This window comes from Rhyacophila brunnea, unplaced genomic scaffold (assembly GCF_057557595.1).
Source record: "Rhyacophila brunnea isolate RB1 unplaced genomic scaffold, BYU_Rbru_1.0 scaffold_6, whole genome shotgun sequence".
NCBI classification, from domain to species: domain Eukaryota; kingdom Metazoa; phylum Arthropoda; class Insecta; order Trichoptera; family Rhyacophilidae; genus Rhyacophila; species Rhyacophila brunnea.
In genome coordinates, this window is record NW_028233276.1 from 47376212 (window position 1) to 47398520 (window position 22309).

Genomic DNA, 22309 nt, shown 5'->3' on the forward strand with positions numbered 1-22309 from the left:
ACCAGTTTTATAAAACAATTTATTTCATATGTATAAAAAATACTGAGAGCTGTAAACTATGAATCATTCCTAAAAATAAATAATATACATTGTTCCCACATATTTAACAATTTTATTTTTTAATTTAGGTATTTTCAAATTTCATATAACCCACGATGTGTGACAGTTTTTACAAGTAGTCGATTATTAAAGTGCGGCCACACCGGCAACAAGTTGCGCGACAACTCGTTAAATTTTACGATAATTATCATAATTGCTTAAGAAATTTTACGATAATTATCATGCTTATCGTAAAATTTAACGAGTTGTCGCGCGACTTGTTTTCGGTGTGGACCCGGCATTAGGCATTCACTTAAGCTCAATTATTCAGGGTGCCAGAAAAGTGAGAAGGAAGGGAAAAACATCATCAACACCTATACCTGGGTCCCGATTAATGCTTATTGCACTTTCAATAAAACCTATAAGGAATATAATAAATAATTTTATTACAAATTATCACAAGAGCACTATTATGACGATAATAGTTGACCTATTATTCATGTATGTAGGACATTACAATAACACAATATATTATTTTAAATAGTCAACAATGTCAGATGTCTTCATAATTTATACACGTATCTAATCTCTGTTGCATTTTTGTCAGAGCAGTCTCGTAATCCTGTTTTATCCTCTCGATTTCTCGTTCAACATGTTTATCCCGTTCTACAATGTATTCCTGAAAAAAGGATACATTATTTATTAGAAATAGGTGACTCATATTTCAGACTAGTTTCAAGTCTTGATTCTGATTCTGTAAGTACTTTCCCATCGTCTGTATATGTATTCATGAAGGTATCAAGATCAGTTCTATTTTTGGTACTGTTCGGTTATCAGGAATACAGTGGAAAACACATTTTGAAAATAGCCGATAAACTGGATTATTTGTTAGGTTAACCTAACCTAAACTAACAAATAATCCAGTATATCGGGTATTTTCAAAATGTGTTTTCCGCTGTATTCCTGATAACCGAACAATACCCTATTTTTTAGTTAAGTCTATACTTCAGCTGAGGCATGGTCTAAAACGATTGTGAATACGCGACGCGCAGATTGTGCAAACGACGCGTGACGAACAAAACATAATTTGTCATAAAAATTCAACATGCGTCCATTTAATGTTATGTTTATTGTTATTTAGTAATAATAATAATATATTCATTGACACGTTTTGTTTTTCGAGTAAATACGTAACGTTTTTTAGTCATCTTTACACGATTTAAGAATTAATTCCTCCGACGCCATCACAAAGCAAATTGACCTGCTCACAGGTCGACTATCGCTTTCCGAATGGCAACGCGTGCGAAATTAGATCCCACCTACTGTTGAAAATTATTTGCCGTTTCACTGAAGTATACTTTTAAATAGAAATAAACCTGCAGAGCTACTCTTAACTGTTAACACAGTAACACTTTTCCATTATTTTTACTGTTCCAAAATAACACAGAAGCAATTTCATACACAAGGCGGTATCTACCATAATTGGTAATTCGTAACATGGCAAAAATTTAAGTCGGTATGCCCGTCATGTGAAACATGTCTCTTATTTGCGGAGCTCAGTCAAATTCGGATATGCTCGTGCAGGCGTATCTATGGTTTTTCCATCCGAACCCCGAAATTTTGTATACAAGCACAAACGTCAAACAGGAATTGAACATAACCTACAATTTTATGAGTCATGTCAGCCAGACAGAGATGTAGCTGCGAGTAAAGTCAACTCGAGATACACTGCCATCGCAGTATGTAAAAAAAATATGTTAATACTCGCCACTAGATATTTGACAGCTCGCGGGGAACTATAAATTGACGCAGCGGCCATGATGTATATTATTTTTCAAAATGGTCACATCTCAATATGTAATTGACTTACTCTATCTCGCTCTAAAAGTTAACACAGCCAAGAGAGGAGGTGTTGTCATTGTTACGATAAGTGTTAATACTTCGATACAAAAAATGAAAAACTACCCTCGATAGTTTCCTATAGCAGTCTTGTGTATAGAATAGATGCGCATGTTGGCTCTTAAGCGGAGCATATTATGTTATAATGGAGGTTATATTAACAGACTTTTTTTATGAGGAATAGTTAGTAGCCAACCGCCCAATTCTCGCAGTGGTTCAAACACATATTAAAAAGAAAAGCATGCATTTTGTTGCCGGTCACAGGATCGAACACACGGCTTCAGTAACGGCAGCTCTACCAATTAGATCACCGTGGGTGCATAAAGCTGTATTTAGACCAAGTGGGCGAATGTTTGTTCTATCCCCACTCCTGCGAAATTCTCTCGCTTTTTGTTGAGCAAGCATAAGAATTTCGCTGAAGTGGGGGAAGAACAAACTTTCGCTCGCTTGGTCTAAATGCGGCTTAAGATGTCTGATAAGAATCACCCAATTTTTACCTTATATTTCATAGCAGTCTTTTTGATAGTTTTATATTTTTCTCTTAATTTTTCTAATTCTTCTTCGCTCTGCATCAATTTATTCTTTAACTCCACGATTTCCGGAGACGCTTTTTTGGACAAACTCAATGATTCATTCTCCACAAGCAGTTTTTTGATCTCCTTCTGGCACCTGTCCAGCCGCCTAATGCACTCCTCATGGAGTTTTTCTTGGCTGATGTTGTCCTTAATAGATAATTTTTCGATAGCCTCTTGCAATTTTATTCTTTCAGACATAATGACTTCCTGGAGAGTCGATACTTCTCGTGTTTTCACTTTTAACATATCGCCGAGTTGGACCATGTGACAATTGTATTCGTGTTCCGTTTCCGCCAGTTTACTGTTGAACAGCAATTCTGAATTTCTTAGCTCCAGTGCAAAGTGTTTCATTACATCTTGTTTAATTTTTTCCTTTACTTCAGATATGACCTGAAAATTAAAAAACTGCATTGGAAATGCATTCCTTTCACATGCAAAACACAACCACAGAACCCAACACACAATAACACTCAAAATAGTGTACAAAATACAGTAATGCATATGCCAGGACATTCAGATCAGATAGGAGGATATCTGGACTTCCCCCAGGTAAGACTCAGTAAGATACAGCTAGCAAGTCTCAACGATTTGCTCAATTGTTTGGATTTCGTCTCACTCACGCAGGATACAGATTTTATGTATACTATACGGACTAGAGGTGAAATACTGTCACCAGTTTGTGTACTTAAGTCTCGGCATGCTACTACCCATACTCAGTACGTGTGGCCCAATAAACTTGTTCAAAGTTCGAACGCGTGCGATGAGATCATAGCCGTGACTCGCTAGTTGGTAATGTTGGTAGATTTTCAATATTATCGACATTAAATGCGCGCAAGCGAGATAGCATAATACACGTATGTATACTCAACTGTCATTGGCGTCATTGCTCTCCCTTTCTCCCCAGTAGTTGTGAAGTTGGTATAGTGAAGGACAGAAATGGTGACAAGTTCGTTTTATAGTAATAATATGGAGTTAGTTTTAGTTCCAGTTGAGTATGAGACTGATAAGTATTTACGCGTCTATCCGGTTTCGTCACATCGAGTTTCTCGATTTTTAGTTAGTTATTATATATAATATTAGTTATAATTGGAACTTATACACTGAATTCAAATTTTATGCGTGATTGTGTAAATGGATAATAATTATATAAACAAAAAGCACTGACACAGCTTTGCACGCCAAACGCTCTATATAATATCCCAAATACTAGTAAGTATTTTGGAACAAGTTTCGATACTAAGTATTTTTTTATACTGGCAGTAAGTATACTTAGTCTTCGAAATCAACCAGTTTTCCCACCTCTAATACGCACACTGGATCCACCTGTAGCAGATGCGGTCGAGAAACTCGCTCAAGAAAATCGTGAACACGTTGTATTAAAATAGCCGTACTTTCAAAGAATTTAATGAACGCTTGTCAAATCAAAGACAGTCGACAAATACCTCTAAAAGTGGGACCAAAGTAATTAAAAATTCTTAGAATTTCCCTTCTTTTTTTCTTTTGACCATGTCCGATCCTAATAGGATCATATGGGCCTCGACAGTATAGTGGTTTGTGTTAATAGATTTTTGTTTTTACGAGAAATGTATGTTATAGTCACTCGCTCAACCTATTAGGTCCATACTCCAAACACAAATTGAAAAATAATGTGTATTTTTGCCAGACCCTGGATTCGAACCTGGGACCCACGACATTATAAACTGACGCGTGCTTCCGCTTATCTCGGCCATCATCATAATTATATTTAGAAAGAAAAATTCACTATGCATCTTGGAAAGCTCTTGTACTACTAAATGAAATACAACTGCAATATACCAGTTGATCTATGGTGGTTCATTAATCTATTAAAAGAGTTGTCAGAATTATATTTTTGTACATAACAAATATCACTTTGTGTTAAAATAAATATTATATGTACCTGATCATTTACCACTGGAGTAGTCGGTTGCAGATCGGGAATAGGAGAAGTACTCGCGTCTCGCCGATTCATCAATCTATTTTTCTGATTTATTACGTACTGCTCAAACTGCTTGGCCTTCTCTTTCGCATCGGCAATCATTCTGTCTCTTTCACCTTGGAGTTCTGCAAAATATCAAAATATTGTTTATCAGAAAGATTGTTACTTAACTGTCAGCCGGACCACTATTGCGAGGAGTCGGAAGAGAAATGCACTGCACAAATACGACGATGCAAATAATTATGCAATAGGAAAATATTGCATAATAAGACATTTACCAAGGCAGAATAATTAGAAAGTTAGCAAATTTACTTCTTCAGTTTTCTTTTATGACACATTTCTATATTGTAATGACTCACCGACTTGTGATCGAAGTTGCTTGATGGACTTTCTGGCTTCTTCGATTTCAGTGGTAAGTGTTTTGAGACGACTCTGCTGATCTTCGCAGATTAATTTTAACTTTCCATTGTCATCCTCATACTAGAAAAAAATAGATGATCAAGTATACATATTTATCCGCAAATTTATACATATACGAGATAAAAAAACATTCTCATTGCTGTACACACCTGTTTAATTATTCTTTGCCGTTCATCTATCACTATGTTGTCCTTTGATTTAGAATCTGTCGCTTCTTGTATCTGTTTATCTGAAAATAATGTAAAACAATCAGTTCGTTTTTTCAAATGTAAAAAGATACCCGATTGCACAAAAGGCTAACTGGGAAAATAATTATGTAGGTTCCTATCTTCAGTTATAAGGCCTCGATAATGCAGAGCGAGATGGTTGAAGTAAAGAAAACTATAACAAGAATAAAATAATCATTCTTCAATCAATTTTTTCCCCCTATTTCTCTATTAGATGGTTTTGGTGAGTGTGTATCAGTCATTCTACAGTTTTTAACTGTAGATGTTTACCAATGAACCAATATCAATGACGCAAATCAACTGCTTAATCCGCAAACTGGCTAATTCCAGTTGATTTGGGCAAATTGTTCAGGAAGGAGAAAAAACATAATAATTTAACTATCGAGCGGAATTGAACAATTCCAAAAATACATTTGGATTTTTTTTTTACAAATAAGCTGCAGATGCTATGAATTAATACACTACAGTAAAACCTCGTTAATACGAATTCCATGGGACCGAAAAACGAAAAAAAAATCGAATTATGAATTATGAAATGTACCTACCTATGGGGGAAAAAAATTAAAATTTTGAAAAAAAAAAATTTTTGATTTTCATTCATTTTGTTTCCGATCATAGATGTGCCTACCGAATTGGGTCATAAAATGTCAGGATTATTTTTATTACCTTAAAATAAGTAATTTTTGATTTTTTAAGAAAAGTCTGTCACAATTTTCAATGACTGACTCATGAAATAGTGTACTTTATTACGATTTATTGAATATTTTTGTATGCCAGGGACTCTGAAATCATTTCGAATTATGAAATTAAAATTAAAGGTATGGTTTTATATGAAAATAATGTTCAAGGGACTTTTTTTTTGGGAAAATTTCAAATTATGGCGAATTTCGAATTATCAGTGTTCTTACTAACGAGGTTTTACTGTATTTTAGTTTCCCTTTTATATACCTATAAAGGACATTTATATAAAGAGCGGAGTTGTTCCATTAACGTTATTGGAAATTTGACGCCTGTAGTTGGCTGTTTTGTTTAAAGAACGATAATGCATTTATTTATAGGAGGTTTAGGAGTTTGAAATTTTGTGTGAGCATAGAAAACATGCTTTATAATAGTTTATAACAAAATGGCATCAAAATCTCATTTTTGGTCAAAAGTGCAGTTGGCTGGTTTACAGATTATGCATTCGTAAGGGTTGTGGAAAAGGAGAGGAGATCTTGTAAACTTTTAGTACTACTGCATTTGATGGCATTTCTGCAACGTTTGAAGTGTGATCAAATTGGTGGTTAAGTTAAAATAATATTTTATCACTTGGCGCATTGAAACACAGCAGCATTATTTACAGGCGGTTGATTAGGGAGTTGACGTTTCAGAAATATGTATAGATATGACGATTTTTGTGGTTGTTCATAAAAATATTCTAAAAAATTGTAGTTAAGTGTATTTGACTTTTAGTTAGTGTTTTTTGCTTTAATATAATGGAAAAATTGACACAGGCGATAATAGTGTAAAGTTAGTTGGCTACAAATGAATGCACAATGTAAAATGACCTGCAGCTAATCAAAACATTATTCAGTACATTAGTCTTTTTTTTCAACTTAACTTTCATACATTATTTCGTGTCTGGAAATTTGTATGTATGCAATTCGCCGTATCACACTTCACCGTGAAATGTTGTATCGGAAATATATTGTTGTATATTAAAGACCGTCCAACCTCTTCGGGTCGTATAGTACCTACTGAGATAAAATTCATGTCTAAATAAAACACGGTTCTTATCGGTTTACAGGAACCCAGAGGCAAACAAATGTTGAAAATAGCCGATATACCGGATTATTTGTTAGGTTAGGTTTTCATTCTTGAATTCATGAATTTTGCCAAAATCGGCTATGAAAATTGAATTAATGTTCATATTGAATCTAATAAAATTGGAGACCGTATGCGATCTTTCGGATAGAAAGCTCAAGGCGAACTATGCTACGGTGAAATGTTTTACGTACAATTTACATGTAACCATATTATTTAAACTCGATCTAGTATGGAAGGTTCTTTAACATATTTGGTTGAGGGGTTCTTTTGTAAAATAAACGGTTGTATTATAGTGCAACTTACAATTTTCTAAATGGTCATCGAATTCCTGCTTTTGCTGGTCTAAAAGATTCCTGCCGAGCTTATCGACCTTTTCTTTCTCCTTCTGCAGTTCATTCTTCAATTCATCGACTAATGCTTTTTGTTTGAATACCTCCGAATAAGCATCGGAATTCTTTACTTCGTTCAGTTCTTTCAAAAATTTCTCTTTTGTACCACATATCTAGGAAAAAATTCAAATAAAAGTATACAGATTTGTGACATACCTACATTGACTTGCTTACACCACGACACTCGCATATAAAATATTAAAGCATACACGTTAACATAATAGGTCAAAGAGAATACAAAGTTGCAATAATCACCCTTATTGCAATGAGATCATTTTTAAAGGACATACATTATGTACACAGTGTGGATCCAATAAGTGGAGGAAGTGACTGACATCCGTTTATTTATGGGAAAAAAAAACAGTTAAGCAACCAATTCGCGAGTTGGATGAAACGCGCAATGAAAAAAAAAATGTTTTATACCATATAGTCGAACTTGGTTATTACGAGGAAGATGGGACCGACTGAATTTGCTTGTCATAAGCGTTACTCATTATATCAGAGAATAGGTATTGTACGCGCGGTTTAAGCGTCAGCCTATAGCGTCGTGGATCCTAGATTCGAATCCTGGGTCTGGCAAGTTCACACATTGTTTTTAAATTTGTGTATGAGTCAGAGTATGGACCTAATAGGTTGAGCAAGTGACTGACATTTATTTCTCGTAAAAACTAAATCTGCTAATACAAACCTCCACACCGTGGAGGCTCATAATATGATCTTATTAGATCGGACATGGTAAGAAGAAAATGAGATGGCTATAATCAATTACAATATAAGCTATTCACAGAAGTATTTTAAAAGACTTTTTGTGAGGGATGGTTGTTGGCCATTTCCTTAACCCACTGGATTAAACATCCATTGATAAAGCAACATATTACACTTTTGTCTTCAGAGACCTGCCCTACCAACTAGGCCACCATGGGGTCAGTATACTGTAATTTAATCACTGATTTTTGGTACGAGGTTGAATGCCAAGTTGTTTGTTAAACAAAAATTATTTAAATAAATTTTAATGACAAGACGTATTAACAAAAATAAAATTACTCACTTCCACATACATATTCTTCAAATCATCAATTTGTTTTCTAGCATCTTTAAGCTGATAGGTTAATTTATCGTTTTCCTTCAGTAGATCGGCATTTTGATTCTTTTCCAAAGATTTCCGTCGGTCGATTTCCGAACTGATTGTCTCATATTTCACTTCAAGGTCTGAATGCTTGAAGCGCAGCTGTAAGTTGAAAAATACCAACAAATTAATTATAATAAATAAAAACATACAAGAAAATTGCTGTAAAGCGCTGGTTTCTCATCCGGGGGCTTCAGGTTCGATTTCCAGTGAAATTACAAAACATCTATGTGATTTTCTCAAAGGGTGGGTGTTTCTGTGATTATTTCACTGCGACTACTACTAAATTACTGTCATTGGGCTAAAAAAAAGAAATGCTTAAAAAATTTTTTTTGTAAGAAATGGTTTGTGAAATCACTGACCAACTGATTGATATTGTTATCTAATTTTCATAGAAATACGATTACCGTAATGATCACCTGCAGTTTACAAATGTACAATGCAAAATGATTGTCCATTATATTTTCTTGGACAAGTCACTGTATCAAATGACACTGTCAATTTCTCATATAAAATATATCGTCTGTTATTTCTGAAGTAATATTTTACAGAAAATACATTGAGTTGGCGACAACTATAAAATATTATATTACAGTAAAACCTCTTTAGTAAGAACAGTGATAATTCGAAAATCCCCGTAATTCGAAATATTCATGAAGAAAAAGGCCCTTGAACATTATTTTCATATAAAACCATACCTTTAATTCGAAAATCCCCGTAATTCGAAATTTTCATGAAGAAAAAGGCCCTTGAACATTATTTTCATATAAAACCATACCTTTAATTCGAATTTTGTAATTCGAAATTATTTCAGTGTCCTAGCATATAAAAATATTCAATAAATCGTAATAATGTACACTATTTCATGAGTCAGTCATTGAAAATTGTGACAGACTTTTTTTAAAACATAAATTGCTTATTTTATGAAGGTAATAAAAATAATCCTGACATTTTATGACCCAATTTGGCAGACACATCTATGATCGGAAACGAAATTAATGAAAATCAAAAAAAAAAATTTTCAAAATTTTTGTATTTTTCCCCCATACATTTCATAATTCGTAATTCGAATTTTTTTTCGATTTTCGGTCCCATGGAATTCGTATTAACGAGGTTTTACTGTACACAGATGTCATTACAGTATCCACTACAAAGTTCATCAGGAATCACTTTAATTATCTGTCCAATTGGATTTATCAAAAGATTGTCAACACACGTGGTGTATTATGTATAGTGTCACAGTGTATGATGATAATTGTTTTAAATGAAGCTCTCATTTTAAGAATGATTATAAATATACTGACAGAATCGAGTTCCGCTTTGGCGTTCTTCAGGTCAGCATCCAATTCAACATTACGACTTTTTAAACTGTGCAAAAGTTCAGGCTTTGAATTTGACTTGTTCAGCTCTGCCTGATTTTGAAGGATCTTCAGTTCATTTGTTAGTTTCACTTCTTTTAATTTAAAATTTTCTATTTCTTCCATTAATTTATTCTCCGCTTCTTTATAAGATTCAATTAATCGGTCTCTGAAATTGAAAAAAGAATTATTACATCCGGTGCCATACTGGTGATATTTTTTTAGTGCCTTTCACAGAAAATCTATATTAACAAACCTTTTTTACGAAGAATACAGTACATTCTCAGTAAACCGTCGCTCGATTATCCGAAATCACTATAATCCGCCGTTATTTTTACTAGTTGAAAGCACAAAATCAAGCTCTATAATTCGCAGGTATTCGCTTGTCAAATTCAGTAGTCCGTCGCATACAAATATACAATGCAGATGAGACAGGTTTAATTTGGAAACTTCTCCTTCGTAAAACGTACGTTCATCGTGAAGAAAGTAATATACCAGGGAGGAAAGTGCCCAAGGACCGCATCACAATAATTATGCCGTGCTCCAATGCAACCGGGACACACAAAATGAAGCTTTTGGTCATAGGAAAAGCCAGGAATCCTAAGCCATTCAAGAATATCTGCCTCAGTGAACAACTGGTTGTGTCAAGTGATTTACTGTTTAATATTTAGTTAATGATTTTAAATATATGTATAATTTAGTAAATACTTGATTTTGTTAAAAAATAATAAATATAATCGTAATTTGCTAGTACAAATTTCTTAAAAAAACTATTTTTACGAAATACCTGTTTTAATTTTTACCATATTTTGTATATATGCACTATTATAATCCTTACTTTTTCACTAATTGGACACTTGTGTGGTTTTTGGGGTGGCGGATTACTGAGAGAGTACTGGAGTTGCTTGGATTTGGAACCTAACCTAACCTAACCATCCCATTGCGTACTTGCTCTGGATCAAATATATACTGTATAAACAGTATGTGATTTTGATAGGCACCGGATTTAAAGCAGCAACCTACGGCTACCGTGGGTGCAAAACGATTTTTATGATTTGTCAGTATAAAGTTAAAGAACTCATTTATTATTAACGAATTTAACGAAAAGCATTTCTTATATTATATCTCAAATGTCCTATATTTATGTATAGTGTTGATGTACAAAACAGAAGATTTTTTTTATTGCTATGTATCAAAATGAAATTTGCTACTGGTGTGGTCATAATCCGATATTTACTTTTGTTGAATGTTCTTAGTCAATTTGTTAATTTGTTCTCTTTTTAGCTTTTGTGATGAAATACTCTTGGTAAGCTCACTGCGAAGTAGGCCCATTCTGTCGGATGTTGAAGAAAAGCCGCGGCCTGGAAAACAAATTTAAAAATTCAAATTTTAAATATTAATTTAATGAATGTGTAAAATATAACAAATTATTGAATAAGCATGTATACCGACCTGTTTTTGACGATGTGATCTGCTTGAAGGAATCTGACTCTCTATCATCGGTTAATTGTTCAAGGACCATTTCCAACTCACTTCTTTCTTCCTGCATTCTGATCAGTTTTGTGCGAGCCTCGACAAGCTCTGTGGCAGTTGCTTCAAGTTTTCCCTGAAAACACATTTCAATGTTAAAAGACTTATAGTACCAACTAACATCAAAATAACAAATTGCTTACTTCGGATACTACATGTGACGACCGAAATAGGAAGTCCTCCAAATTATTATGGAGGAAAAAGAAGTGGGGAGAACAAGAGAACCTGTTCCATGCGGTCCGCAACGAAGAGCACTATAAAAAACAATCTGTTATCGGAGTCAAGAAGCTGAAAGCTTGAATCGGGCAACCAACAGAAAGCGGAACCAACATCAGCAAACTATTTATATATTGTACAAATCTTCTATGAAGTTAGAATTTCAATTTCTTGGGTTTACACGTTGGGGTCAATCTTTATTCACTGATTTGGCTACGCTGCTGATGTAATATACATGGTGGCAAATGCATACAATTATTATGTGCTGCAATGATAACCGAAGGGAATTTAAAAACTGGACATTATAATTTGGGTTCATTCACAATGGAGAACAAAAGAATAGAGAGATATAGAAACGGTATTTCCTTTCCTAACTATGATTGCAGTCTGAAGTCTCTATAGAACTCTATGAGGATCTTGGACTTCTCCACCGGCCGCATTCATTCCCCGTTACAGTAGCCTGTCAAAGTTTTGTAACATTGATATTTCCTGCCATAAGTTATTTCCTCTAACCTGTATTTATTGCCAACATTACACAGAGGATTAGTAACTAACTGAATTTTTCTAATTTCCAGACAGCCACTGAGCTAGACTGACAGGAGTATTCAACAATAATCCGTTAACACATCAATCGTACAAATTTAGTTTAAAATACAGGCGGACCTCGATTTACAAACGTTCGACTTTCGCACAATTCGCTATTTCGCACATTTCAAAAAAAATCGTTTTTTTAAAACGACGCGCTGGCCGTAGGGTTAAGATATCCCCTTCTCGCTCGCTCACAAGCAAGTGCGTTTTTTGCGTCACTTGCATCCTGCTCGCACCCATCACTTTGCTTGTGAGCTAGCTAGGATAGGTGTCTTGCGCAGGAGCGCGTGGGGGCGTGTCATGTTGTGCGTTTTGCTAATTTTCTTCATTTGAAATACTTCACCCTAAAAATTTATAAACATGAGCGAGAAACGGAAAAACTGCAGTGTTGATACGAACAAAAAGAAATCAAGGACTTATAAACTTCACATGACGCTCTGATTGCGGTGAATCTTTTGCTTCAATCGGACGTTCGTATGATACAAACAGGTCTACTACGATATGTTCAATTTTGAAAAATAAAAATAAAATTAAGGAATACGTTCAAAATTGTGGAAATATATTATCTTTAAAGGTTGTTTCTAAAGGACACGGCATAGTTATGGATGAAATGGAAAAATATTTGTCATCATGGATCGACGACCAACATCAAAAAGATGTCCCTCTGAATATTTCAATTATTCAAGCGAAGGCTCTTAGTTTGTACAAAGATTGTAAGGCTAGAAAAAGAAGATTCTAACACAATTTTTCAAGCAAGTAACAGTTGGTTTATATTAAATTCACTGGAAAATCGGCTGATGCGGATAAAGATGCTGCAAAAGAATTTATTTCATCAATATCCAAAATTATTGAAGATGGAGAATATTCCTCTAGCCAAATATTTAATGTAGATTACACAGGTTTATTTTGGAAAAAAATGCCTAATCGTACATTCTTATCTAAGGAAGAATCAGTTGCCCCAGGACATAAAACTTCTAAAAACCGATTGACATTGCTTCTTGGTGGAAACTTGGCTGGTGATTTAAAATTGATGCCAATGTTAATTTATCAACCAGAAAATCCCAGAGCATTGAAAGGGAAGGATAAAGAATTGCTTACAGTAATCAAATAAAAAAACCTGGGTTTACTGCGTTAATATTAAATGATTGGTTCACTTTACATTTCGTGCCAGCAGTTAAGCAATATTGTAAAGTTAATGATTTACCATTTAAAATAAGAAAAAGAAGAGTGGCAAAGAGCTAACTCTTGATAATTTTTTAAGGGAAACACCCGCAAACTCCACTTAAACATGTCTCTTAAACATCTTATATTTACTTGATAGATAAATATTTCAAAATACACAATTTATTTTTTTTACTTCCCTCTACTTTCGAACATTCAACATTCGCACACCTTTTCAGGAACCAATTATGTGCGAAAGTCGAGGTCCTCCTGTATACATAATACTGCATATACTTAAGAAAAAGGGAAAGATTATCTTACAGCCATATCTTTAAAGTGTAGTCTGGCAGTGTTTCTCTCAATGGCTAAATGGGATATCTTCTCTTTCAATTCGGCCGTTTCACTACCGGCAAGTCTGTTTTGCGCCTGTTCCAATTCCATCGCTAGCTTATTTATGGTCGAGCCTTTTTCTACCAACAGATCCTCTTTCAGTCGTTCCAAATCAATGAAACGTTTTTCCAATATGAGCATATCATTTTCCTGCAAAAAAATAATCAATATTATAACTAGGGATAGCTGATAACATTTCCAAATTACAATGAGTAGAAAAAGTAAGAATTTTAAATAAAAAGCAATTCATATTAAAAATGTCATTGTTAATATTTTTCTGTATTTTTATAAAATCTCAACTAGGTACCTAATTATTTTTAAGCCTACTTTTGATAAAGAATTTTTGAATCTTTAATGAAGAATACGACTATTTTTGATCGGAATCTTGAAGGATTCCAAGGATTTTTCGCTATAGATTCGGTTACCATCGATGCCACATAAGTACCCCTATTTTCTGAATGTTTATTTCATAAATAAATTTCATATTATAAATCCTGGTCATCAAGCAGTAGATAAATGAGGAAAAACATCCTGAAATTGTTATTCCCGTCCTACATAAGACAAGAATTTGTAAAAGTGCCTACCTTATCCATTAATTTATTTTTTGTTTTTGATAAATCTTTTTCCAATCGTTCAGTTTCCTCCTTGTATCTGAAATGAATTACAAAAAATCATAATGTTTTTCAGAATCAATATTATTATATTCAATTAATTTTCTTTTGACTCAATTACAGTCTCGATGACTAACCTCTCTTGCTGTAATTTGAAGAGAGTGTCGGTGTTCTGTGCTGAGTCTTTGTTAGTTTTGAAAGCGTGGAGACGGTGCTGAGCATCCATGAGACCAGCGGTGGCGGCTGTCACTTCGGCAGATAATTCATCATTGCGGGATTGCAAGGAAGACATTTTGGAGTTGAGGGTCGAAACCTGACGCTCCAGTTCCGTGATACGATGCTTACTGTTGGCTGCGTCAAACAAAAACACACATTTTAATTCAATCTATAAAGTGACATTTAACAAAATATCTGTTATAAAAGTTTCGCTCTTAAGAGTTTTAATACAATCAACCATCAGCACTAAAACCCATGATAGTCACATGCCAAAATAATTTTTTTCATAGGGTTTTGTGGCGTTTTGGAATTTATAGATCAATACATATTGTGTAAAATTATACAAAGAATACGTGCGTATTTTTTTCTCGATTTTGATCAAATATGGACTTATCGCTTTTTGGAATTAGACGCCTCATATCATACAATTAACAAAGTCTCGTCGATACATAATTAAATTATATGAAGTTAACATTAAACACTTATTGTTCAATGCACATACTGTGCCTTTTCCATTAATACAAAGGAACAGGTTAGTGTCACAGTAAAGATATTATAGGGTAGTGTAAAAAAATTGGAGATGGAAATAGTCTTTCTCACCGACAAGCTCTTGTGACTGCTGCAATGACAATTGTGCTCTTTCTCTCTCCGCTTCGGCCACAGCGAGTCGACCATAGAGCAAATCGTGAGACGCCGTCGCATCTCTTCTGCACGCTGTCAACTCATCGCCAAGTCTTTGAACCTCACGAACCCTCATCTACAATAATTATATTAGGGTGGTAATTAGATGCATACTGAAAAGGATATTACAAAAATTCAAGTAGATCTAACATTATATTTGAAAACTTATATTTAGATATTTTGCACCAAAGATGTAGAATATGTTAACACGCTCTACAATTCCGTGCGCGCAGTGCCGGCGATAGAAAATAAGCGTATATGTACTCTCTACTTACACTCACTATCAGTGACGGCCGGTGGTCTTCAGAATAGCATTTTCTGGTAGTGCGCAATGGTTTACCTTCTATAAAGAGAAGATCTTCTTCTTTCACCTTGTCACGACCCAGCATTGGGGCATAGGGCAAGCACAAGTTCGCGCCACTTCCCTCGGTCCATCGCCAACTCTTGCGCCTCCCGCCATGTCAGACCTGCAGCACGTAGGTCGCTTATGTGGCACCGCTGCAGGGTGAGGGAGGGCCGGCCATGGCGACGGAACCCTTGAGGCTATGCCATAAGGGTACGAAGTGTCACACTCTTTGGCGGCATCCGGAATACGTGTCCTAGCCACGTAAGGTCGTAAAGCGTCTTTTCATGATTACCTCAATCACCGAAGGCTGCCGTGTTCTCTTACCGACTTCTCAGAAGGTAAATTAAATACGTCTTTTTTTGTTTATTTATACTATTTCTCAAAAAAGTTTTTGAACAGAATGATTTAATATCACTAAAGAAATATAAATCTCACAGTTTATGGCTTTACGCTCCGAGCGAATCATGCGTCAGCCAAAGAAATAACCACTGATGTGTTTATTTTTATTTTGAATGTATTTGAGTGGTTTAGAAATAAACGCGGGAGTTTGTATTTTCGTAACATGTTGGCGATTCATTAAATGTGTAGGGTGAATACCCTACCATCCGCATGACTTGGCAGGAAACCATCAATTTATAATTACAATGTATCTTGCAACATAATATTGTTAAAATTGCAAATCAAGCGATGTATGTGAATCAATCAAATTTCAACAAAGCTAATTTAGCAAAAATAATTCAATAATTATATTAATCAATAATTATTTATAATTTACAAAACGATTTATCATGATATGCACAAAAGTTGTTTATATGAAAATCAATCTTGCCTAATTATTAAAAAGTGAATAATTGTTCAAATTGAAATCAATTGTTTATACTTTATGAAACGAATTATGCGTTACACAATAAAGCATGATTATCAAAATATTCAAGTAGTGATAGCAGCATTTCCTATTGTATCGAATCACTATAAAAACACTAAGTACATGAAATCAACATGTCAGTCAGTTATCAAAAATTTAACCGTAAGGTTATCGTTCTGCTCTGCCCGATCGCACTTCGTAATTCATCAGAACGCATACTCGTGATTTCACTCAGCTAAATTATAATCTGTAAACGTACCTGTAATAATTAAATTAATATTTATTTGGAAGGAGATAATAAAACCAGGGTTCATTTCATTCACGCACCAAATTCTGAGTTATTCATTGGAGTCAACCTACCCTCCGGTTCCTTATTTCATCTCCTAACAAAAAATATGTTAACTGTAAAATTGTTAAAAATTAGCTCGCCAACATTGTTATAAAACAGAAACTGGCGTTTTTGTTTCTAGAGTCCTTCGTTTCGTACGCCGATCTAAAAGTGTGTAAAAAATTCCACACAAAACGCCATTACAGGAACATTCGGCCACCGTTTAAGTAGTATACAATGAACTCATTGTAATCCTGTGCAAACTGAAAATCTGCTTGGATCGCAATCGCTTTGCGCTCATGAACGGAGTATTGTTCATAATACTGCTACAGGTTCTACTTCGCGAAGTGAGTGATACACGTATGAATAACAATGAAAAGTTGAGCGATGTCTTCAAAAATGCATGCAGTGCGTAGCACTTGCATGGTATTAGAGGAGCCGCCGTTGCTCACTATACTACGCAACGTATGTGGTTTTAATAAATCAAACATAATAATATACACAGTGACATCTCTTGGGATCATGTTCTCATATACAAATTGTTTTTACACATTGTTAAAATAATTGCTACTGAAGTTAAGAAACTGTTACTAACCTCATATAAACTTTGTAGCTGCTCATCCGTGTGATTGTTGTTGATTGGCGTGAATTCGGCATTCTTTGGTCCTGGTAATGTATGCAAATCTAAATAAAAATATATATTTTCATAAAGAATATATCAATGTCATTCAGGAAGACAACTCAAATTAAAATATCAATCAAAAGGAGAAGGAGGTTCAACGAGTAAAGGATGTCAGGGGTCTCTCACTACATTCAAATATGTAGGTGGCAGAATACATGAATCGCTGGAAAGACATAACATGGGAGATTTGATAGGAATCACGATTCTCAACAGTGAGGGTCACAGATACGAAGCATGTTAATGGTTTAGTAACATATTTTTTGGCTTAATAAAACTATAATGGTTGTTGATCGGGCCAACCTTCTACCAACACCAAGTACACTCCAAAACCTCGAAACAGTCGACGAGTTTCTATATCTGGGATCGACCATCAGTGGAAAGGGCGGATGCGAAGCGGAAATAAGAAGGCGCACACAGATTGCAAAAAATGCGATTACATGCCTTACCACTATATGGAAGGATCGGGGAATTTCGATTGCCACAAAAATGATGTTTGTGCAAACATTAGTGTTCTCGATATTTCTATACGGAGTTGAGTCGTGGACCCTGAAGGCAAGAGAACGGAAGGCAATTGATGCCTTTGAGATGTGGTGTTGGCGCCGAATGCTTCGCAATTCTTGGACGGAGCACAGGACGAACCAGTCAATCATCCAGAGACTGAAGATAAAAAAACGGCTCTCGACGATATGTCTGAGAAGAATTCTGCAGTTTTTTGGAAATACTGTCAGACGCGGACCGGACAACCTGGAGAGACTGGTAGTTTTGGGTAGCCTCCAGGGAAGGTGAAGCAGAGGAAGAGCGTCTGCGCGATGGAGCGACCAAGTGAAAGAGCTGACTATGACACCATCCATTCTGCCCTGAGAGAAGTGGAAGATCGAGAAGGATGGAAAGTCTTGGTCGCTCAAAGGATGGCGAAATTTAAATGTGGTCACGATCCTCAGCCATGAGTGCACGACCAAGAAGAGAATAGAAAACTATAAAATCAATTTGTAACAAATTCTTGACAATAGTTGCATATTTAACAATTGACCTATTTGGGTGAATTTAAAATTGTATTAGAAATGCTTGTGGTATTTGATAGATACGGAAGATACGATAATAGTGTGAAGTTTGCTACAAATTAATCCACAATGCGAAATGACTTAAAGCTAATTTAATCAGTAGACAACGAGTTCATTTTTCAAGCTTCACTTTCACATATTTAGGCACTGTCTGGTAGAGAAAGTTTTTTTCAACATATTTGGTACTTATAGTGTGTAATTTAATAAATTATATTAGACACTATTGCATCATATCGTATCACTGGATGATACAATCCGCAGGTATATAAGCATATAACAACCATTTAACATACATAATTTGAAAACACGCCAGCGAAATATATAACCATTAGAAAAAATTACCGGGATTTGCTGGTTCAAATCCTCCTGGGTGTCTTTGTCTGGGGGATTTTTTCTGTCAGTTATATATTTCTTCGACGTGTTTTCAAATTATGTGTGTTTAATAAAGAATGTATCTATCGAATGTAAATATCTTGTTAAAAAATATTCGTTGAATAAAAGAAATAGTTAACTTCTACTTTAAATGTATTTAAAAGTCTTTTATATTATAGTAATTTGGATATAATATACTACATACTATGTACATATGTTTTCATTTAGCAATACATACTCTCAAAGGCTCCGACCACAGGCGGCTGGTAGCAATGGTGGAAATGTTCAGTCTTTCGAGAGTCTCCTGTGCGTATGGGGCCATGATACATGGGATTGGCCTCCGAATATTGTCCCTGATACTCAACATATCCATTAAATGCCTGCCTCGGATCTTCCAGGCCGTTATTATTTACAATAGGCGTATCGCCATCTTCCCTCGCTCTTCCAAAGCTATGCTTGCGGTTTTTGTTTTGATCGAATTGTTTTTTTCCTTTCGCATCAAATTCGGAATGTAGTTTTCTGGAAGGGTTCTTAAAACCTATAGAAACAAGAATGATTATTGCCAATTGATAATGATTATTGAACATACATAATTTTGAAAACAGTTCTGAGAAAATATATTATAACCAATAGAAAAAATCTTTTTGAAAGAAGTAAGGCACCCAGCAGGAATCGAACCTGCGTCTCTTGGAGGCAATTTGGAGAGCGCTTATGAGCAGGTATTAAAAAGGCCAATAGTTAAAATTTGTCGCAATTAAGCATGGCAGTCATAGCATAATGGTAATGCACAGGGCGCGGAACCCAAGAGACGCAGGTTCAATTCCTGCCGGGTTTATTACTTTTTTCAAAAAGATTATTTCTATTGAGAAATATATTATAATATATTTTCTCAGAAGTGTTTTCAAAATTATTTATGCTCAATAATTAAAATAGTACATTCATAAAATCTCGTGAATTATTCGTTGAATAAAAGAAATAGTTAATTATGATAACGATTATGTATTGTGGGTAGATAATGTATTAATATTGAGGGTACTTCATGGAAACAGATATTTAATTATATTCATTTTCCATAAAGCTGCCAACATTAAAGGCAACACCTAGGTGTCGGTTAGCATTTCATATAGCTATGGCAGTGGCGAAAACTACCTACTGAACAGAGGTTAACAATTATTAGAACAAACTAAAAAAATAGCAATACAGGTTTATAGACAATGATGAATGAATGGTGCTAGTATCGTGATGTGTTTATTGCTGGTATATTGTGAGCCATCAATTCTTCAAACTGCCATTCCTCACCTTAATTAATAGTTGTCAGCAGTGGCGAAGGGTGGAGGTATGCTGTTAAGATCCGCCATAAATAGTGCACACTAAACTTTGTCAGTCATACGTATTTGTTTTCATTAAAATAAGACTACAATTTTGCTGTTGGTTGGTTTTTAAAATTCAATTAAACCCTGCGAAAACCGCCGAAGAAATTAATTGAAAGGGCAAACCTGATAGATTGCTGTTGTTCCCTGCCATTCGGGATCTAGAAATACTCAGAGACCCAAAATTCACACTGTCATTTACTGACTCATCGTCATCATCGATAAAATCATCAAAGCCATTGCGCAGCTCATTTTGTAGCTGGAAACAAAATCAATATACGTTAAATATTCAAGACAGTCATCTAAAAACAAATTGACTCACTCATATTAATTCACAGTTTCCAACTGAGATAGTTTATTTCGCAGGAATTATACTCAATAGGGGAAGGGGTGCTCAAAAATTAAAGATTTGGATGAATAACTAATTGTGCAACCTTTTATCTTTAAAAAACGTTAGGTACAAGTCGGTTATGCGGAAGCCAGGCGGGAACCGTGCTAATTTTCATGGCCGATTTTGGCAAAATTCATGAATTCAAGAATGAAAACCTAACCTAATCTAACTTAACTTAACCTAAACTAACCTAAACTAACCAAACCTAACAAATAATCTAGTACCAGCTATTTTCAAAATGTGTTTGCCACTGGCTTCCCCATAACCGACTTGTACCAAATGTTTTTTTTGGCCGAATATATCAAAACATGGACAGAAAATAGATATCATCTGAAAGCCATGTTCTCCAGCCTAAAGGCACATGAGCAATCCTGTGCGGTTATAATAGCGCCTGTACACATGCATGGATTTCCTGGCACCTATAGTCTGTAAATTAAACTATTACGATAATAACTGTTTACACGTAAAAGTGCTGACTGTCTCGCCAATCTTATTCTTCAAATGTTAGCGAACGCACTTGTTGTCTTTGTGTGGTGCTATTTCACAGGTTCGGACAGGTTCATAGATAATCGGTAAACATCAAAATGTTCTGCGCGGTGTGGTTCGTATTTTTTCCCGTCAGGTTCGCCAATATATTTATCGTGCAAGTTTCAACTATCGCGTGAAAATTCAGAAGCCGCTGGACTTATTTGATCAATGCATGCAGTCTTGCAATTTACACGATAATACGTGTTTAAATGTGCAGTTTCATGTTATGGCCGGATAGTACGTACTGTCAGTACATGCATTACACGTGTAAACAGGGTATTATTCGTGAAAATTTAAAACCCAATATGAATGTACGGCAATAGTTTCGTGCATTACGTACCTAGCAAAAATATCATCTCATTAGAAGTATGTTAGCTGTTAAAAAATAGGAATGACCATAAACAACTATTCAAAGGTTCTTCTGGAAGTCACAAATCAATATGACTATCAAATTATATGCATCACAGAGATGGTAGTAAGCGAATACGATCGTTCCAATTAAAAACAACATAGTGTGACAAATTTTGCGCAAGATAAAATGTTTTCCATTGTACAATTAATAGTTCCTCCGAATGTATATTGTAATACTCTGAACAGCAACGGTATTGATGAATAAGATCCAAATACTTGAATACGTTCTCTAAATTGGGATAGCTAACCTCTTCATTTCGCCTCTTCTGATCTTCGATTGCCTCTTCTTCCTCGATCCGCTGTCCGCTCGTATTCAGATGTATACTTCCCGCCCCATTGAATAAACTCATTCCAGGTCCATCCATGATTAAGGCTGGATATTATTTTGCATTTTATGATATTCTGAAGTTATTTCTCAATGACGTTTGCATGATTATACTATGTAAAAACCGGTTTCACAATAACCGCGAATTAAATACCTGTCAGAGTCAGTAAACGAGTAAACAAAACGCGATGTGCAGTATTGCTTGTACAATAAAACTCAACCGCTTTCATACAACTTGAATTTGATTTTTTGTATTTAGATTTTTATAAATTAATTTTTTTTTCCAAAATATATATTATCTACCTAAATAATTAATGTTAACGTGGACTTTATTAATTTCATGTTTGGACCAAAAAGATTGTTCAGACTATTCGTATTTTTATTCCAAGATATTTTCTCCACGTTTATGAATTTGATAATTAAACATTACAGTTTAAAATA

The 22309-nt window shown here is 34.9% G+C and overlaps 1 protein-coding gene across 1 annotated transcript; it reads right to left on the minus strand.

Annotated features, from left to right (window-relative positions):
- Positions 1-9: 9 nt before the first annotated feature.
- On the minus strand, positions 10-22033 carry LOC147065749 (uncharacterized). Its single transcript, XM_085957068.1, has 18 exons — positions 21792-22033; positions 20340-20472; positions 19082-19381; positions 17324-17412; positions 15109-15265; positions 14430-14643; positions 14266-14332; positions 13613-13831; positions 11249-11402; positions 11034-11157; positions 9743-9965; positions 8361-8540; positions 7227-7425; positions 5040-5119; positions 4830-4950; positions 4432-4595; positions 2436-2903; positions 10-718 (listed from the first exon to the last, which is right to left on the minus strand). Exons 1-18 carry the CDS (start codon positions 21906-21908, stop codon positions 593-595), a joined length of 3135 nt encoding a protein of 1044 aa, XP_085813194.1. The 5' UTR covers positions 21909-22033; the 3' UTR covers positions 10-592.
- Between the last annotated feature and the right edge of the window lie 276 nt (positions 22034-22309).

What these genes read in the sequence shown, in the direction of transcription:
- LOC147065749 (XM_085957068.1), bottom strand. Translation starts at nt 21,908, where the DNA reads ATGGATGGACCTGGAATGAGTTTATTCAATGGGGCGGGAAGTATACAT. An exon ending in CCAAAGCGGAACTCGATTCT is followed by an intron (nt 8,541 to 9,742) that starts GTCAGTATATTT and finishes TTCAACTTACAG; the next exon opens with CTGCGCTTCAAGCATTCAGA. An exon ending in TGAAGAATATGTATGTGGAA is followed by an intron (nt 7,426 to 8,360) that starts GTGAGTAATTTT and finishes ATTTTTTCCTAG; the next exon opens with ATATGTGGTACAAAAGAGAA.